Source organism: Drosophila kikkawai, chromosome 3L (assembly GCF_030179895.1).
Source record: "Drosophila kikkawai strain 14028-0561.14 chromosome 3L, DkikHiC1v2, whole genome shotgun sequence".
Taxonomy (NCBI): domain Eukaryota; kingdom Metazoa; phylum Arthropoda; class Insecta; order Diptera; family Drosophilidae; genus Drosophila; species Drosophila kikkawai.
Window position 1 is genome coordinate 19525190 of NC_091730.1, and position 17176 is coordinate 19542365.

The following is a 17176-nucleotide window of genomic DNA, read 5'->3' on the forward strand; positions in this document are numbered from 1 at the left end:
GGCACCTGAGAATGCCCTTGAATGACATTGCACCCTACAGAAAGCTTTTCTGCCTATACGTTCACCCAACTAGAATAACGAAATAACGGTAAATCACGATGAAGCAGAGAAATTCAAAATGTCTAACGGAAGATAACGGAATTTATGCGATTTCTGGCGATATTAAGACACACCCCCAATTATAGATTGGGAATGACTAGCGGCACGCATCGATGATAGCGCTTATCGGGATCGTCATAGCCGAACCTCTTAAGAATCGCGTTATCAGTGGGAGGCGAAAACGCTGCGCTGTGCTCGACACTCAATTTTCATCATACGCAAACGCGGGTCGGTCGTCCAGTTGGAATAAAGCCAGCAGCCGGAAAACTCCAGTCCAGTGATATGTCGCTATCGGTGGAAATTGTCGCCACAACGCCCTACGAGGGTCAGAAGCCAGGCACCAGTGGATTGCGCAAAAAGGTTCGCCACTGAAAACGGGACAAAGATCCGTGTTGTCATCTCATCTTAACTTGGGAAATCCCTTCTTGAAATCTCGCAGGTGAAAGTCTTCACCCAGGCAAACTACACTGAGAACTTTGTCCAGGCTATTCTGGAGGCCAATGGCGCTGCCCTTGCGGGTTCCACTCTGGTGGTCGGCGGCGACGGACGCTACTATTGCAAGGAGGCTGCTGAGCTGATTGTTCGCCTGTCCGCCGCCAATGGTGTCTCCAAGCTGCTGGTGGGCCAGAACGGCATTCTGTCCACGCCCGCCGTCTCCAGTCTGATTCGTCATAACAAGGCCTTGGGTAAGTGCTTTTCCGTCTATGCACAGGCGGCGTCCACTGTGTTCGTAAAGATTTTAATTGATAAGAAGCATCACCTACTGCCATAATCAACGCACGGGGTGGCGGGCGCTCTGTTAACTGGCAGAGGTCGTCCCTGGGGTCGTATAGGAAACAGGCTTAACAGAGGCTTGCTGAAAAAGTTGGAAAAGGAAAAAGGCAGCTTAAATCTTTGTTAAAAAAAATAAAATAAAAATTTTTTATAGATTTTTTTTAACAACATTTCCTATTACAAAAAAAAAAGAAACGTTGGTTATTAATTTTAATATTTTAATTATTTCTAAGCTTTTTAATTAGGATTTTTATTGGCTTTACTAATTACTTAATAAAGTAGTAATACCCATAAAAGAATTTTTAATCGGAAAATTCATTTGCAGAATTTCACAAAATGGAAGCACCTTTGCGTTAACCTTAATTAATTAATTATTATAAAAATAATTTGATATAAAGCTTTCCGTTTTTAAATTAAACTTAATTAGGGGAAAAATTGATTAAATATATATAAAAAATATACATTTTTTCCATTATTTTAACATAAAAACCCTATGGTATGTCAACTTTTACTTACCTCCTCCTCAGGTGGCATCGTTCTGACGGCTTCCCACAATCCCGGTGGTCCCGAGAACGATTTCGGCATCAAGTTCAACTGCGAGAACGGCGGCCCCGCCCCGGACGCCTTCACCAACCACATCTACAAGATCACCACCGAGATCAAGCAGTACAAGCTGGTCCGCAACCTGCAGATCGACATCTCCAAGGTGGGCGTGACCTCCTTCGATGTGGCCGGCAAGCCCTTCACCGTGGAGGTAATCGATTCGGTGGCCAACTATGTGCGCCACATGGAGGAGATCTTTGACTTTGCCAAGCTAAAGGATTTCGTGAGCGGCAAGGCTACGGGCAAGCCCTTGAAGATGCGTATCGATGCGATGAATGGAGTAACTGGCTCCTATGTGAGGGAGATCTTCCTGAACCGTTTGGGTGCCTCTGAATCCTCGGTGGTGCACACGACACCACTGCCGGACTTTGGGGGTCTGCATCCTGATCCAAATCTGACCTATGCCAAGGATCTCGTGGATACTGTGGCGCAGGGAGACTACGATATCGGTGCCGCCTTCGACGGAGACGGTGATCGCAACATGATCATCGGCAGCAAGGCGTTCTTTGTGACGCCCAGCGACTCGCTGGCCGTGATTGCCCACTACCTGGAGGCCATCCCCTACTTCCAAAAGAATGGTGTTCAGGGATTCGCCCGCAGCATGCCCACTGCCTCCGCCGTTGATTTGGTGGGCCGAAAGCTGGGCAAGGAAGTGTTCGAGGTGCCCACTGGCTGGAAGTACTTCGGTAACCTCATGGACGCCGGAAGGCTGTGCCTGTGCGGCGAGGAGAGCTTCGGAACCGGCTCCAACCACATTCGCGAGAAGGATGGCATCTGGGCTGTGCTGGCCTGGATCTCAGTGATGCAGCACACGGGCAAAGGCATTGAGGATATCCTGAAGCAGCACTGGTCTGTTTACGGACGCAACTACTTCACCCGCTACGACTACGAGGAGTGCGCCTCGGACCCCTGCAACGACATGATGAACACCATGGAGAAGGCCATCACTGATCCGGCATTCGTGGGCAAGAGCTACTCCAGTGGAGGAAAAACCTACAAGGTCAAGGAGGCGGACAACTTCAGCTACACGGATCCGGTGGACAAGTCGGTGGCCACGAAACAGGGCCTGCGCATTGTTTTCGAGGACGGCAGTCGCATTGTGATGCGTCTCAGTGGAACCGGCAGCTCCGGAGCCACCGTGCGGTAAGTTATCCTGGGTTTTCTACTGAATATTTCTGGGAATTTTATGGAAACCTCTTTCTCCTAGCCTGTACATCGATTCCTATGAGAAGGAGAACGTCTTGGGTCAGGCCAGCGTAATGCTGAAGCCTTTGATTGACATTGCTTTGGAGATCTCTCAGCTGCCCAAGTTCACCGGGCGCAATGCCCCCACCGTGATCACGTAAGGACCCAAACTGGAGTTCCTGCGCGGAATAGAGATCACTGAGATTACTACCAACAACCCCTCCAACTACAATCTCCTGTACTTGTACCTCAGCGAGGCATTTCCTTTGTTATGTTTGCGGTTTTTATTAAAGTTTGTGTGTAGCCCAAACCTTACTTTGTGGGTGTGGCCAGATACTCAAACTCGCTGAGTAAGATGTTGGGAATGCGCTGCTCCAGCACTCTTAGAGGCAGGCGGGCGCTGCGTATAAAGGTCATTAGGAAATGGAGGGCAGTGACTGTGTCAGGTCCCAGGATTTCCTTGTCCCTGCAAAAGGAAAGCATAACTTTAAGACAGTTTGTTAAGAGCCCAATGAGCTTGGGAAACTTACATTAACTGGGCTTCCGCAATGGTCACAACATACTGGCTCATGTAGGATATATACAGCATCTTGACATTCTTGTGGAACTGCTGGAGAATGGTCAGCAGACCCACCACAAAAGGCACACAGTCTATGACATCTTTGGCTGACTTGGGCAGCAGGCAATCCGTGTTCGTGGAGTGCTGCAGGCGACCCAGATGGGCAATGGTAAAGAGGAACAGGAACAGCGATACATTGTGGCTATTTTTGGTGGTGACAAAGACCTGCTCCAGTGGCTCATAGTTGCCCGTATAGAGGAGTATGTCCTGAAGCTCGGTCAGCATGCCCACGCCCTGTTCATCGCACAGACTCTGGCTGAGCGAGAGCTCTAGAAGAAGGGCCCGGTTCAATGTGTCCGCCGTGTTCTCCAGGAGCTTGGCATCGCACTTGCTATTGAAGCTCAGCTCGCCGGCAATCTGCTGGCGCAGCAGCTGCTTCTGTCCCATGGCCAGCACCCAATCCAGAACCGTTGGCCACACCTTGAGCCAGCGCTGGGTGTAGGACTGATAATACTTCAACGGCTGCTTGGCCACGTCGGGTGGGGGGAAGTCCCGAGACTCCAATTCTCGGGTTAGGCTGTCCAAAGCCTCCACCCACATGCGATCCGATGTGAGGTTCTTCTGCAACCTTTCCAGGTTGCGCTTTAGCTCATCCGCTAGCATGTGAGCGTAGAGACGCTCCAGTCCTACCATTCCCGACGGAGCCAAGGCTTCGCGCAATATCCCAAAGAATCCAGAACCGGATAGTACTTCTAGGTGTGCCGGAGCCTTCTTATCATACCAGATGTTCTTGAGATCCAGAAAGATGGTATGCCGGGGCTCCGTGCAGCGCAGGATTTCATGAGCCAGGCGTCCAATAAAGTTGTTGGAGCCGGAGGCATCCCCCTGCACCGGCGGGAAGTTTGGAATTGGAATAATCGAACTCTGATACACCGATTGGAACTCCTGGACCTTCTGACGCAAAAAGGCATTGCATTCCTTTTCCACATTGTAGTTGATGATGCGCTGCGATTCCTCCAGCAGGATGCCCAGGCCCTGAACCCTTAGATAGTCCTCAATGTACTCAAAGGACCTGCGATATCCCTCGATCGTCTTGGCCAACGTCTGAAGTTTTTGCTGGAGCACCTGCACCGGTGTTTTTCCCTTCTCTGGCGTAAAGATCAGGCCCAGATTGTAGGCACTGGACAGATGATTAACCAGCTCCTTGCGTATCCCATCCTCCAACAGTTGCTGGGGATCCAGCTCGATTACGCCCACCAGAGTGGTCTTCATCATCAGTATTCCCTTGGTGAAAACCGCTATGGAGTTGGTGAGCTGCGCCACCTTGGCTCGCTCCTCGAACTGGGCGTACTCCTTGAGGCGCTCCTTTTCCACACGCGTGGGAAACTCCTTGATGACATTGGTCAGCAAGTGAATGATCCGCGCCAGAATGCTGAACATGGTCTCGGGAACGATTTGCAGAATGCGCCGTAGGAAGTTGGCCAGCTCCGTGCTGTAGTAGTTGGACACGGAGGCCAGATCTTCGCTTCGGGCCTGATTGATCCGCATCAGTGGCACCTCCAGGGTGCTGGCCAACTTGAGAAACACCGCGCGGATACCGATCACGGCCTGGGGCTGTCGCTTGATGTGCTCCTGCATGAGCGGCTTGAAATCCCGCTGCAGGAGATGCCACGCGTAACTAAAGTCGGTGATCATCTGGATGTGGATCTCGATGTCCTCCTTCAGGTTGATCAGCTGAGCCATGTGGCTCAGCATGTCCCTGGTCTCCTGAAGGTGCTGCTTGACCAGCATGTTTGAGTGGAGATTATGGTACTCCTGCACCTCGTCCAGAGCCTGCATCACTTGAATGAGTAGGCGGCCCGACTTTTGGGGCCTGGCTAGCTCCAGTTTCTTGAGGCGATCGGCCACCTCACCGAACCACTGCTGCAGCTGGGTATTCGGTTCGATCTTGGTCAAAGGCCTGGAACCGGCAAAGGCCTCACTCAGCTCTTTGAGTCTCTGCATGGCTTCCTCCCGGCTCTTGGTCCAGCGATCCTCCTTGGTCTGCTGGATATCCGCCAGCAGCTCACGCACACACAGCTCCATTTGGCTGCAGTTGAGCATCAGGTGGTAGAGGGCATTCCTGTCAAACTTCAGCTCCTGGATCACCATCTGCTCCACATGTCCCGGCTGGCTGGCGGTGTTGTGTGAGAAGACGAACACCTCCTTGGAGGTGTGCAAACAGAACCAGCGCAGCAGGACATTGGACTGCCGCATCATCAAAATGATCTTGTTGGCATGCTCCGTCACGAAGCCATCGTCGAGGACGCCCTCTCGTGTTATCTCCTGCGTCTTCTGCAGGACCTTGACCAGCTGCTCCCTTTGCTGCACGCAAAGGGTCTTGATAGCCACCGAACTCGTCACATTCTCGATAGCTGACCGGGCCGCCTTGAAGTCTAACCAGGCATCCACCAGGTTCACGGTGATGCCCATATAGAGGGACAAGCACCAGTTGTCGCAGAAGAACTTATCCACAATCTCGCGCATCTGGGAGCCTTGGGAGTGCAGGACCTTGGGACAGAAGTACAGGCACACATACAGCATGGCGGCCTGCGTGGATAAGGCGGTGGAGCGGTGGGCAGGGTGTGGGTAAAGGGTAAGCTGATTGTATATGTCATCGCAACGAAGGCGTGCCACAACCAAATCCACGAAGTTCTCATCGAAGCGAAAGCGTGAGAAGTACTCCTCCGGATATCTCGGAACTACCAGGCTGGCAGCCGCCTTCACTGGCACTTTAGCCGCCTCCGAGGGATGCACATAGCCGGTTGATCGGAGGAGCAGGCACACATCCTGGATATTGGAATCCGAACCGGACATGGGAGTGGCATCGCCACCACTGTGTCGATAATAGGCTATGAGCAGACGCTCCCTGACATCGCCCGGTATGTGAAAGTCCAGCAGGAGGAGTATAACGCCAAAGAGGTACAATGATTCACAGAGCAGCTGACGACCCTCGTCCTCCTGAAGCATCGTCTCCAGCGTCTGCTGAATGTAGTAGCCGCTTTCCAGCTCCTTAATGTAATGCTGCAGGTCGGAGGCATATTGATGGATACTCTGAAAGGCCAGATAGAAGCGCGTTATCAGCGGCAGTTGGCTGCGCACCTCGTCATCCAGTTCGGTGAGGGACTGAAATGGAAATTTATTAATGGGAATTTATTAAAGGTAACTGGAGGATCCAAACCCACCTGGCTCTCCTCAATCTTCTTTTCATGAGCCTCTGCCGCTTTGAAGTAGCTGAAATCCACCAGAATCTCCCCATATTTCGACTTATCTGCCTTGGTTTCCAATCTGGGCGAGGGCGAGTGATTAGTCATTGTTTCCAGGCCTTTGTTTCTTATAGTATTCCTACCTATAGATACTGGGTACGTAGTCCTTGAGGCGCAGGATCTCTGCTATAATGGAATTTCCCACGGAGACAATATTTAAAAGATTCTGGCCGCAGGCATTGTTTTCATCGAAAAACTCGGTCATTTCGGCAAGTAAAAAGCATTTTCTTCTTGTTGGAGACTCAGGACGTTGGTATAACCTTTTGGCAGAACAACTGAAATGTAATTTATTACTTAAAGTGCACTAAAAACTTTATTTTGTTGTTGTTTTTAATTGGTTTATTTTGTTTTCAGCGAAACTTGCACTCTAGAGTGGCTGTGTGTTGCAATAACAAAAATACACCTGTCATAAGGTCACACTGAACGGTCTGTTTAGAGCTGTCAAAGCTTTTGAAGGTTTTTGGCGCTCAATTTAAAGAAAAAGAATGGAAATTTGTAGAGCTGTAAGCCTACATAAAAATAAAACAATCTAAAGTCTCAGAAATACTACTAATATACAGGGATATATATATATATATATATATATAAGTACAAAAAGTTACTACCAAAAATTGGATAATAATTTTTATTTTCTATTATTATTATACAAATAAAAAAAAACTTTTTATAAATGTTTAATAATAAGAATTAAATTCTTTTTTTGTTTTCTAAATAATAAAATATATATAAAAAAATAACTCTTATTTTGTGATTTTTATTGTACAAGTTATAACTGTAACGATCCCTAACAAGTTTATTCATGATATTTATTTATTTTGTTTTTGCTATGAAATAACTTAATTTTCTTAACTCTAAGCTTGGGAATTATAGGCTTAAAGTACATACCATGAAATAATAAATAAAAAAGCATAACTAATTCATTTGAAGGACGCTATACTCTATTTTATTAAACCAAAAGTTAAAAGCAAGCAGACAAAGGAAAACATAAAAATATAAATTTGAATATATATTTTTTTTCTGGTGTTGAATCCAAATGTAAATTTGGTTCGATTTTATTTCTTGTGTTAGGTTCTACTACTACTTACACAAAGGTTTCAGTAAGATTATTTAACATAAGAATGAATATAAAAATAGCAATAATAATAATTATTTTAATAATTGTTTAATTCGACTATATAAGTTTGTAGTGATTTAACTAGCTAATTAACTGAGATACCGTTACATACATAAATGAAAACACACCAAGCACTTGAAGTCAGCTCTACTTTTCCCCGCTAATAATCGCCCACAGTGCTCAGAGTTGGGTTTTCTGCATTTTGCTTTTATTTTTTGTTGCTTAATGTTAAAACATAATAATAATAATAATATATATAATTATATATATTCAGTTATATGCCTATCAAACTATACGCTGTGTTTACTGATGCATTTGCCCACTGCTTTGTTTGCTGTTCACAATTTAATTTCATTTACACACAAAGAATTTGTTAGAATTGTTCTGGTTTCTTTTTTTTTCTTTTTGTTTAGCTTAGAGTTTTGCTGAATTACATCAATTGTTGTCGATTTATGTTATTTTGGGGCGTATATTTTACAAGATTTATCTTCTGGCTAGGTGTATAAAATTTGTCTATTTTGTATAAGGTTCGGGTAGGGGGACTGGGCGACGCCAATGTGTTTGTTTGGTCAGTTTGCACATAAACCATAATGCACCTCGCACTTAGTCTAGTGAACCGTGTGTTTCAGAATAATAATAATATATGTTGGATGATCGAGAGCGCCGCCAATAAGAACATATTTGATTTCGGAGTGCAGCGCCCGCTCCTCGCCATAGAGAATTCGTTAATTATGCCTTTGCGTTTTTACCTAAGTTAAACTATTTGAAAAATCTTAGCCTAGCCTGTATGTACAATTGGTTTTCTCTTTTGCATACCGATTTAGGTTCTCCGTTTTAAACAATTAAATGATAATTACAAATTACATCGCTTTTCCTTTTTTGTTACGAAAGTATTAACTAAATTCAATGTAGGTTTTAAATATGCATATCTTGTTGCCTTTGCTTTGATGTGTGTGTGTTTTGTTTGTTTGTTTTTCTTGCTAAACTTGCTTCGATCCTTACTTCCGGTTTTAAAAACCATTTTCTCTTCTTTGCAATTCGGTTTCTGTGGCTGCTGCGAGCGCTGTACCTCTCCGTTCGCTTACATCTAGGAATTATGCTCGGTTTTCGTTTAACAAACTAAGCTAAAATAATTAAATATATTAATAATTATGTTTATATCGTTTAGATAAGGCCGTCAATGCAGTTGATGCAAACTTTATGTTACTTTTTAATTACATTTTAAACGCCCGCTGACTGCGCGTTCTCCTTACTTTACTTTTCACTTCGTTTTTACTTTCAACTCTTCACTTTTACGTTACCGTGGTTTTCTTGGTTTGTTTTTGGATTGGATTGGTTTGGTTTGAGTTTTACAGACAATTTATTGGGGGCAGAGGCAGGGGGACTAAACGAACTTTAAGTCTTAAAATTACAAGTTATGGTTTAAGTAAGGTAAATATATAAAATGGAGAGGGGGGTCGCCTATCTAAAAAGAATAAAACAACAACGAAGGGACGACGCGACGCAGTTAAATTTGAGGCTAAATTATGTAAAAAAATATTGTGTATATTGCAAATGGATGATGAAATCGTAAAGCTGGAAACGACGACAGGCCGGGGAGAGGGAGAAGGCGGCGGAGGAGAAGACGGTGCTGCTGCTTCTGCGAATGATGGACGACGATCACTTGAGGTATGTCTTGAACAGCACAGAGCTGCGACAGAATTCGCGCTCCTGCTCCATATAGAAGAGCATGTCGCGCAGGTTCACACGCTTGATGCGCGGCCGTAACGTGGTTGGCGCAGATCCCGAGCTGCTCAGCAGTCCGCCGCCACTCGAACCCTATTATGAGTGAAAGAGAAGGTAATTTTATTAGTGGGTTAACTTTACTAAGACTAAGACTTTTTTAGGGATCGTAATAAAGATTATTATTATCATTTTTTAATGAAAAAATCAACAAGTTATAATCGACATGGATTAAAAAGCATAATATTCTGGGAATCCTTGTCAGATGTATCCATTTCCGGAATGATTTACTCAATTTTAATGATTATTGATGATACAAAAATACAAATCAATGTGAAATCATTCTCCCGAGATTTTAAAAATAAAACTTATAATTATTACGGTCCCTGATTTTTAACTTATTTATTTAAAAAATTTTATAGAATTATTTGGAATTTACATACCACTCCCGCACTGGCTGCCTCCCCGTCCAGCTTCAGTTTTTTTCGTGGTCCAATCGCCTGTAACGCCGTCAGATTTGCATCTCGCTGACGCAGCTCCTCCATTTCCGCACGCTGCATCTCCTTGGCCTAGCAAATCGAAAGACTTGAGCACGGATTTCTCGGGAAGAATAACGCTCAAGCTCATCTTACCCTCGCCTTCATCTTGGCCTGCTCGGGATCTTCCACTCGTGACCGCGACTTGGCCGCCCGCAGCAACATCTCTCGTTCCAGCTCCTCGTGCCGCTTCTGCTCGGCCTTGTCGAGCTCCTCCAGAAACTTGATCTGTCCGCGCACATCCTTGGCAGGTTCGTAGCGAGGATCCAACTGAAGAAAGGAATTTACTTATTGAATCTATTTGGGCTCATTATTTAAAAAAAGACTTACCTTGATAACATCAATGCGGTGCTCCGCTATCACAGCCAACTTCTCAACGATGTTCTTTAGTCGCTCCTGGCAGGCGTGTGATATCAGTACGGCCACATCCTGCGCCGGCTCGTCCAGACCAGCTTCTGACGTTATGGCCCGTATCCGAGCCTGCAGCGCGGGCAGATTGAGAAACACCTCGTCCTTGCAGGACCGTATCTGGGTGCCAATGTTTTCCGTACAGCCGAGTATCCGCTGCGACTCCTCCGCCAGATTGACGCCACCCATGGCAGCCACATCATTGATATCATCGTCGCCGTACATCGACGAGGACATGGAGCTTTGCTGGAAGAACGAGTTGGCTGCCGCTGCTGCCGCTCCTCCACCCGCACTGTTCATCTTGGCATCCTCCATTGCGTCACGTTTCTTTTTATTCAACGCCGCCTTGCCGATCATCGGCGATGCCTTTGCCATTGTCGTTTTGGCTCCAATTGGCGTCAGCGAAGCGGTAATGTGGGCCGGATGCAGCGAAGATGGGGCCTTGATCTCCACCAGCTTCGCTTCAAAGTGATTGTTATTGTTGTGGTGCAGCGAGTTTTGCATTTGCTCACGGGCCCGAAGAGCCTCCGGCGGAAGGTGCACTGTGGGCAGCGATGGTATCGGTAGCGTTGTGGTCGATGCAGAGTTCAGCGTGGATAAAACAGATAGCGTGGGTGTGGGCGGCGGCCCGCCCGAGATGGCAGCCAACGAGGGCGGATGCAGGCTGGGCGTAATCGCCTTAATCTGTGTCTGGCCCACCTTGACGGCAGTGAGTTTGTTCGTGCTGGGGGCACTATTCGGCGGCCGGGTGGTGGCACGGATCTGCACCGATCCCGTGCGTTGCAGGGCATTCTGGGGTCCACGAATTTGCACAATGTTCTATAAAAGAGAGAGATGCGTTCAGGACTTGTTCGCAATAATGTTTAAACAGAGAAAGCTAACTTCGGGAAGTCGAAGATTCTTATCATTCCGAAAGAATATATGTGATTTATAGCGTCGGAAATGACTCCTCTGACTAAAATCGTAATACCCTGCCAGGGTATACTTACCGCCTGTCCGGGCACTTGTAGGGAGGGTATCTGGGTGCGAATGGCCCCCGTGTTGACCAGCCGTGGAGCCGTAGGCAGTCGGATGTTGGGCGGCTGCTTTGATATCGTCGTGTGGCCAATGGTGGGCCGCGGCTGACCCAAGGCATTTGGCGTTATCATGCGCACCTGCGTCTGTCCAATGGTTGTTGTCTGGCTGGGGCCGATCGGACGGATTTGCGCTTGGATTTTCTATATTTCAAATCAAAGAAAATAATTTTAAATAAAATCAAAGAAAGGAAAAAGATCATTTCCTACTCACCGGCAACTGTGGAGGAAGTCCAACCAGGCCAAGCACATGTTGCGGCGGAGGTTTGATACCCTCAATGACCAGCTCCTTGGTGTAGAGCGCTTGCCGGAGCAAGGGCAAGCTCTTCTTGAGGAATCCTATCAGACAGGGCTGCGGGCTAGCGTTGAGCAAGCGCTCCAGGCGGTCGCAAAACTCCTCCGGCTCCACATTCGCATTGACCAGCTCCTGGATGAGGGTGCGCACATTCTTTTCCACCGGCTTCGGTTCCCGTGTCGACAATTCGATTAAATTGGCTAGAAACTTGCGACACTTTTCTTTGGTATTCCCCTGCTGCGTGGTCGTCGTCGCCGCTGCTGCTGCCGTCGTGCTGCTGCTCACCGCTGTGCTTGCTGTGCCCGTGGTTGCGCCACTCACATTGTTCGACTGCTGCTGCTGCTGGGCTGGTATCGTTTGAATTTGCGTTATCTGCGGCAGATGCGGCGCCTGCGTATTCAGTTGGGTCAGGTGCGGCGGCTGCGATGCGTTCGTATAGCCGCCGCTGGCCACCGAATTCACAATTATGTTGTTGGAGGCGGTGGTGTTGGTCAGAGACTGTGGACAATAAAACGAATGCATTAGTATGGGGTATCTATGACAGAGATTTTCATTAAAAGTAGTGCAAAATTAATACTAAAAAGCGTTAGAGAATAATTAATGTTACAAATATATAAATATTGTATATAGCGGAATAAAGATTGTGATAACGATGATGATGGATGGTTCTTTTGCTTAGATTTTTAGGAAGGGCAGCTCCTTGATCAGCCTCCAAATGTGTGTGCAGGGGTGGCAGGGCTATGACTAGGGGAATGGTTAATGAGATGAACGTTACACTAAAATGCCTGCCCAGTGCAGTGACATATTATTAAAATGGTTAATTATTAAACTCATTTTAATCTCTCTAATATTTTGAAAATTAAAAAAAGGATTCAAACTAACAGAAATGTATATTTCGGTTCTAGGTTCCAAAAATCTGTTGATCTGTGTTATCTTTTTATTAAGCAACTCCACAATCGTAGCTTTAAAATTGATTTTATACATTTAAAATATAAAAAAAATGTCACAAGGGAAACCACTGGCTAAGGCATTGTAATGTAAAGTATTTTTTGTTAAGGAACTTTTTTTTAAAGGGGGTCTGGTCTTCCCATAAATAAACCACAGCAGCCCAGCACACATCATTGGTGAGCCCTCGGTAATGATGTTGTTTTTTTGGCCTGAATCAGCAACTCGTGGACAGCGAAAGCGCATATAACTAAATCGAATCGAAATAAGGAGTTTTATCAAACTTTACACAGACAGTTACACAACGCAGCATGCAAAACGTAGCTAAGTATACATATACCATGTATATATAGGTAATGCAATCGTATATGGAGAGAGTATTCTGGATAAATCAAAATTTCAGGTTCGTTCGTGGGACGACGAACCAAAAAAACGGAACTGAAGCATATATGTAGGCGTATGTACGTAGAAGTCATAAATAAGATCAAAAATCCAAATGCATAAACAGACATAAGAGAACAGAGGAGAGAAGAGCAAAATATATAAAGAACATATCGAGGACATGTATCCTGACAATGAAGGCATCTCTTTACGTTTTGCTTAATCTTTATGGTGGCCGCCACATTGGCGGCAGCTGCTGCAGCGGCAGCCGCAGCGGATGCCTGTTGCTGCTGTTTATGTTGCTGCTGCTGGGCCTTGAGATGCTGCTGTTGCTGTTGGAGCTTCTGCTGTTGCTGCTGTTGTTGGTTAGTAGCGGGTTTGTTGTTGTTGTTGTTGGTAGAGGTGGTGGTGTTGGTGGTGGTGGTGGTGGCATTGATAATACTGTTATTATTGTTATTATTATTGCTGGATGGGACTGTGGTGGATGATGTACGGACAATCGTTTTGCGCAGTGCTATGCTAGTGCTGGCTGTGCTGCTGCTGCTGGTGGCTTGCTGTTGTTGCTGCTGCTGCTGATGTTGCTGTTGTTGTTGTTGTTGTTGTTGGTATCTACTTACAGCTGCAGCCGGCACAGTTTGCAGACGAATCTGTGTTGTTGTGGGATGATTTGTAGTGCTTGTCGTGTTGCTGTTGTTGCTACTATTGTTGCTGGTGTTGGTTATGGTCTGTGTCACCGTCGGCGGACCCGTCGTCGTGCCCACGCGCAACAGCTGGAATCCGTTATCCGTCTTGACCAGCAATGCCGGGGTCTGGCCCGTATTTAGTGTGCTTAAAGTTATCTAAAAGTAAAGAGAGAAGACAGAGATACTCGGTTTTCATCTGCTGGACCATGGTCTGTGTGTTTCGGTGAATGTGTATGTGGAGTGGGCGGTGGGCGGATTGTGCACATGTGTGTGAGGGGACGGGGTTAGAGGTGGGTTAGGTGGGGAGCTTCTTGTGGGGTCAGTTAGTAGAGAAGAACCCACCACAACAACCGTTTTAAAGACATCAAATCAAATCGAATCTACTCACCGATGGACTCTGCGGTCTCACGCCCGCCATGTGCGAGTTGATCACCACACGGCTGAGCGGATTGGTGGGCACATTCTTCTGTTGCTGCTGCGTTGGCGCCTGGTGGCGCATGCCCACCACCACGCCCGCCGGCAGCATCGAGTTCAGCAGCGGCTGACCGGCCTGGGAAAAACACACACATTATTATTACAATTAATCAATCGCACGATCATCACTCGGTTATCTCATCACAGTTTTCATAATCTATTTGGGCAGAGGTAGCATTTAGAGGTGTTGGTTGGTTGGATTCTAAGTCTAAGCCTACAGCATGCAGCGGTCCCAGTGGGATTTTCGTTCGTCTGAGGGGCCCAGTTTACGGATCACAAATATATATGGTGGGGTTTATGTAGGTTTCTTAGCCGGCTTGTGTGGTGCTTACTGATTTGGTATCTTAAGGCAAGTGTTTCAGATAATTGTTCTACATAAAGCGAGCGTTGTAAGCAAAATAGTTCTACAAAAAAATAATGACAAGGATCTTAGGGTATACATAAAGCAGAAAGAGTTTTGTGCTTGGATTTTGGGTTTTGGGAAGAAAATTTGGATTGGCGGGGAATTCCATATAGGATTTAATCTGAAGCAGGTAGGTTAGATTTCTGTTTAATTTGGTTTAGGCAGCTCAAAAAACATTAAGAAGCAAGAAACAAATTAAGGTTTTTCCACAAAAACATTGAAAATGTAAGCTTGTGGATTTTAGAATTTGGAAAACTCTAGAAAAACCTTATAATTTCAAATTTCGAATTGTGAAACTCAGAGATAAGGGAGAAGGTATAAGCTTGGATTTTCAGATACATGTACTTTTGGTAAGGATGTGGGATACACTTCATTCTTGTATGTTGTGGAAGGCTTCTCGGATTGGCTACAGGACAGAAAGCTCTAGTTGGAGACATTAAGAACGATAATGAAATAAAACCAAGCGTGTGTGTATGTGTGTTGTTGCAGTTACTACAATCCGACTCGAAAGGAGGAGAGGAGGAGATTTGGACGAATAAAACGGCCGACTTGCGATCGTCTAGCGCCCGAAGTGGAATGGGTTTAGCTTTAATGTGGATACCTGATTGATGGTCTTGGTCATGGTTACGATTCCTGCTGGTGCACTTGAGACTAGACCCGCCGGCAGGGTGACAGCATGGTGGTTGGATTTAATAACTAGGGTTTGTGTTTGGGTGGCACCTACGGATTGCGTCTGCTGCTGCGCCTGCTGCTGTTGCACCTGATGCACCTGCGCCAGTCCCGGATGGTGCTGGCCCCCAATCCCCGCCTGGATGGTCTTAATGGTGGTGGTGTTCGGCAGCTGGGCCGTCGAGATGACGGCGCCGGGATTGCCGGCTATGTTGATGGTACCATTCGGCAGCGGCTGGCTGGTGAACGTGATGCGGTTGCCGGCAGCTGTCTGGCTGGTGTTCATCGTGCTGAGGAGTGTGGGTGCAGGGTGGTTGGGCGCTGTGTATGTGTGAGTGTGTATCCTTGGATAGCTTGTTGAACTCGCGTTCTGTGTGGTATATCCTGGCCGATCAACTGCTGGCGCACATCCTGTGCTGGCGATTCACACGGGACACTGACTTTTGCATGCTGTGCGCTCCAGAAGCGAACTGCAAGGTAAGGGGAGGCACTTTAGTATTTATACGATTCGGGCGTCGGAGCAGGTAAGTGCAACCTCGACCGAGGACTGCTGCAGCTGCCACCAGTCTCGGCTACCTGGTCAGGTCATAAACCAAGAGCCCAACCAAAAACAGGCCCAGCAGATGGCTGGAGACGTGGGAGGAGCACCACTTGACACAGACGGAAAGACACACGCACGCACGTACACTACTGGTAGGTATTAAGGCAACTGCATTCACCTTGGCCAGAAAAACCCGAGGAACGACCGCGGGTGCTCCGCTGACTTATTCACGCGGCTGCTGCTGCGCTGGCTCCCTCGCACTTGCACTCTCCTCCTTTCTCCTGGCGCTCGCCTCTCACTACCACCTCCGTTCCCTGCTTTCGTCCGCCCGTCCCGTCGCGTGTGTTATCTGGCGTTGCGTTTTCGCTGTCGGTGCTCGCTGCCTTTTGTTTTCTGCCTTCTGCGTTCTATCCACTTTCTCGATCCGCGGTGGCGCTGGGGATTTCCTTCGCACACACACACGCGCGCGCTCGCACGGACAGATTGTTGAGCACTGGAAGAATGCTTTATTTTGATTATTTTGATGTACAAAAAATTTGGCAGCGACGGTGCGAGAACGCCGCCATTTTCACGAATGCGCGTGCAAAGCGAAAATCGAGTGGGCCGGCGTTGCCAGAGGGCTGCGAAAAACATGAAGCCCACGGTCCGGCAACGCTGCACGTTCATGCGGGACAAATTAAGATGTTTTCGAAGGAGTTTGCACCAATTTAAACATAAACCAAATTTGAATTTATTTCAACAAAAAAATATATTTATTTGACCCCATTAAATCCGCACATTACTGGGTACAGGCGACGACCCACCGCGAGCCCAAACACAAATGGAGCATCGTGCCAGTTAAGCAGCCATAGTATTAGTAATTTCTACTTTTGCGGGCAACGGGCGGGTGGTGGCATGTACCCGTGTCCGTGTGTGTGTATCAGTATCAGTTTTGTACAGCCTGCAACAGTCGGTGGCAGTTTTGCGGCCGTGCGGCCAATGCACTCACTTCAATTCATTTTGCGTTCGAACTCGGTGCACTGGAGCGCATTTTAAACGATTTTCCGTTGCGTTTTGCTGGCGATTTAGCCGAAAACCGAGTAAATAATGTTTACGGACCGCCGAGGTCGGACGAGTGATTAGTGAGACCGCAAGATTATTCACAAAGTTAGCCGTACGGCCATCAGCAAAAAATACTCCATTTTATACCAAATAATCCAACAAGTATACCATTTTATTTTAAAAATATACCAGAATTATTAAGTAATTTTTGTTTTTGTTAAAATAAAATAATGTTTAATCAATTTAAAAAATTATCACAGAAAAGCTTCCCGAAATTAAATTAATGTTTTTTCATTTGGCTGTCTTTTTTAAAAATATGTAAAAATATAAAAGTTGTCATAAAAATATCGATTTAAAGAAAGCAAT

At 46.5% G+C, this 17176-nt stretch overlaps 3 protein-coding genes across 11 annotated transcripts; 1 reads left to right on the forward strand and 2 right to left on the reverse strand.

Moving 5' to 3' along the window:
- Positions 1-285: 285 nt before the first annotated feature.
- On the forward strand, positions 286-2971 carry Pgm1 (phosphoglucose mutase 1). The gene is made up of 4 exons (XM_017172666.3): positions 286-459; positions 539-785; positions 1401-2619; positions 2684-2971. Exons 1-4 carry the CDS (start codon positions 382-384, stop codon positions 2820-2822), a joined length of 1683 nt encoding a protein of 560 aa, XP_017028155.1. The 5' UTR covers positions 286-381; the 3' UTR covers positions 2823-2971.
- Strump (WASH complex subunit strump) lies at positions 2904-6915 on the reverse strand. Its single transcript, XM_017172663.3, has 4 exons — positions 6609-6915; positions 6445-6547; positions 3192-6385; positions 2904-3127 (listed from the first exon to the last, which is right to left on the reverse strand). The coding sequence occupies exons 1-4, from the start codon at positions 6728-6730 to the stop codon at positions 2974-2976; spliced, it is 3573 nt and encodes a 1190-aa protein (XP_017028152.1). The 5' UTR covers positions 6731-6915; the 3' UTR covers positions 2904-2973.
- Positions 6916-7518: 603 nt separating this feature from the next.
- Taf4 (TBP-associated factor 4) lies at positions 7519-16901 on the reverse strand. Of its 9 annotated transcripts, none has more exons than XM_017172714.3 (11): positions 16758-16901; positions 15948-16273; positions 15161-15698; positions 14071-14232; positions 13212-13838; positions 11593-12171; positions 11295-11522; positions 10228-11124; positions 9994-10167; positions 9805-9930; positions 7519-9457 (listed from the first exon to the last, which is right to left on the reverse strand). In XM_017172714.3, exons 3-11 carry the CDS (start codon positions 15512-15514, stop codon positions 9299-9301), a joined length of 3306 nt encoding a protein of 1101 aa, XP_017028203.1. In that variant the 5' UTR covers positions 15515-15698; positions 15948-16273; positions 16758-16901; the 3' UTR covers positions 7519-9298. The 9 variants fall into 9 exon arrangements, with proteins under 9 accessions (XP_017028203.1, XP_070141916.1, XP_070141918.1 ...); XM_070285815.1 differs by having other exon boundaries at positions 15948-16262; positions 16758-16893; XM_070285817.1 differs by lacking the exon at positions 15948-16273 and having other exon boundaries at positions 16758-16900.
- Between the last annotated feature and the right edge of the window lie 275 nt (positions 16902-17176).

What these genes read in the sequence shown, in the direction of transcription:
- Strump (XM_017172663.3), bottom strand. Translation starts at nt 6,730, where the DNA reads ATGACCGAGTTTTTCGATGAAAACAATGCCTGCGGCCAGAATCTTTTA. An exon ending in TACGTACCCAGTATCTATAG is followed by an intron (nt 6,548 to 6,608) that starts GTAGGAATACTA and finishes GCCCTCGCCCAG; the next exon opens with ATTGGAAACCAAGGCAGATA. An exon ending in AGAAGATTGAGGAGAGCCAG is followed by an intron (nt 6,386 to 6,444) that starts GTGGGTTTGGAT and finishes TTTCCATTTCAG; the next exon opens with TCCCTCACCGAACTGGATGA.
- Taf4 (XM_017172714.3), bottom strand. Translation starts at nt 15,514, where the DNA reads ATGAACACCAGCCAGACAGCTGCCGGCAACCGCATCACGTTCACCAGC. An exon ending in TGACCAAGACCATCAATCAG is followed by an intron (nt 14,233 to 15,160) that starts GTATCCACATTA and finishes TGTTTTTCCCAG; the next exon opens with GCCGGTCAGCCGCTGCTGAA. An exon ending in TGAGACCGCAGAGTCCATCG is followed by an intron (nt 13,839 to 14,070) that starts GTGAGTAGATTC and finishes CTTTACTTTTAG; the next exon opens with ATAACTTTAAGCACACTAAA.
- Pgm1 (XM_017172666.3), top strand. Translation starts at nt 382, where the DNA reads ATGTCGCTATCGGTGGAAATTGTCGCCACAACGCCCTACGAGGGTCAG. An exon ending in TCGTCATAACAAGGCCTTGG is followed by an intron (nt 786 to 1,400) that starts GTAAGTGCTTTT and finishes CCTCCTCCTCAG; the next exon opens with GTGGCATCGTTCTGACGGCT. An exon ending in AGCTCCGGAGCCACCGTGCG is followed by an intron (nt 2,620 to 2,683) that starts GTAAGTTATCCT and finishes TCTTTCTCCTAG; the next exon opens with CCTGTACATCGATTCCTATG.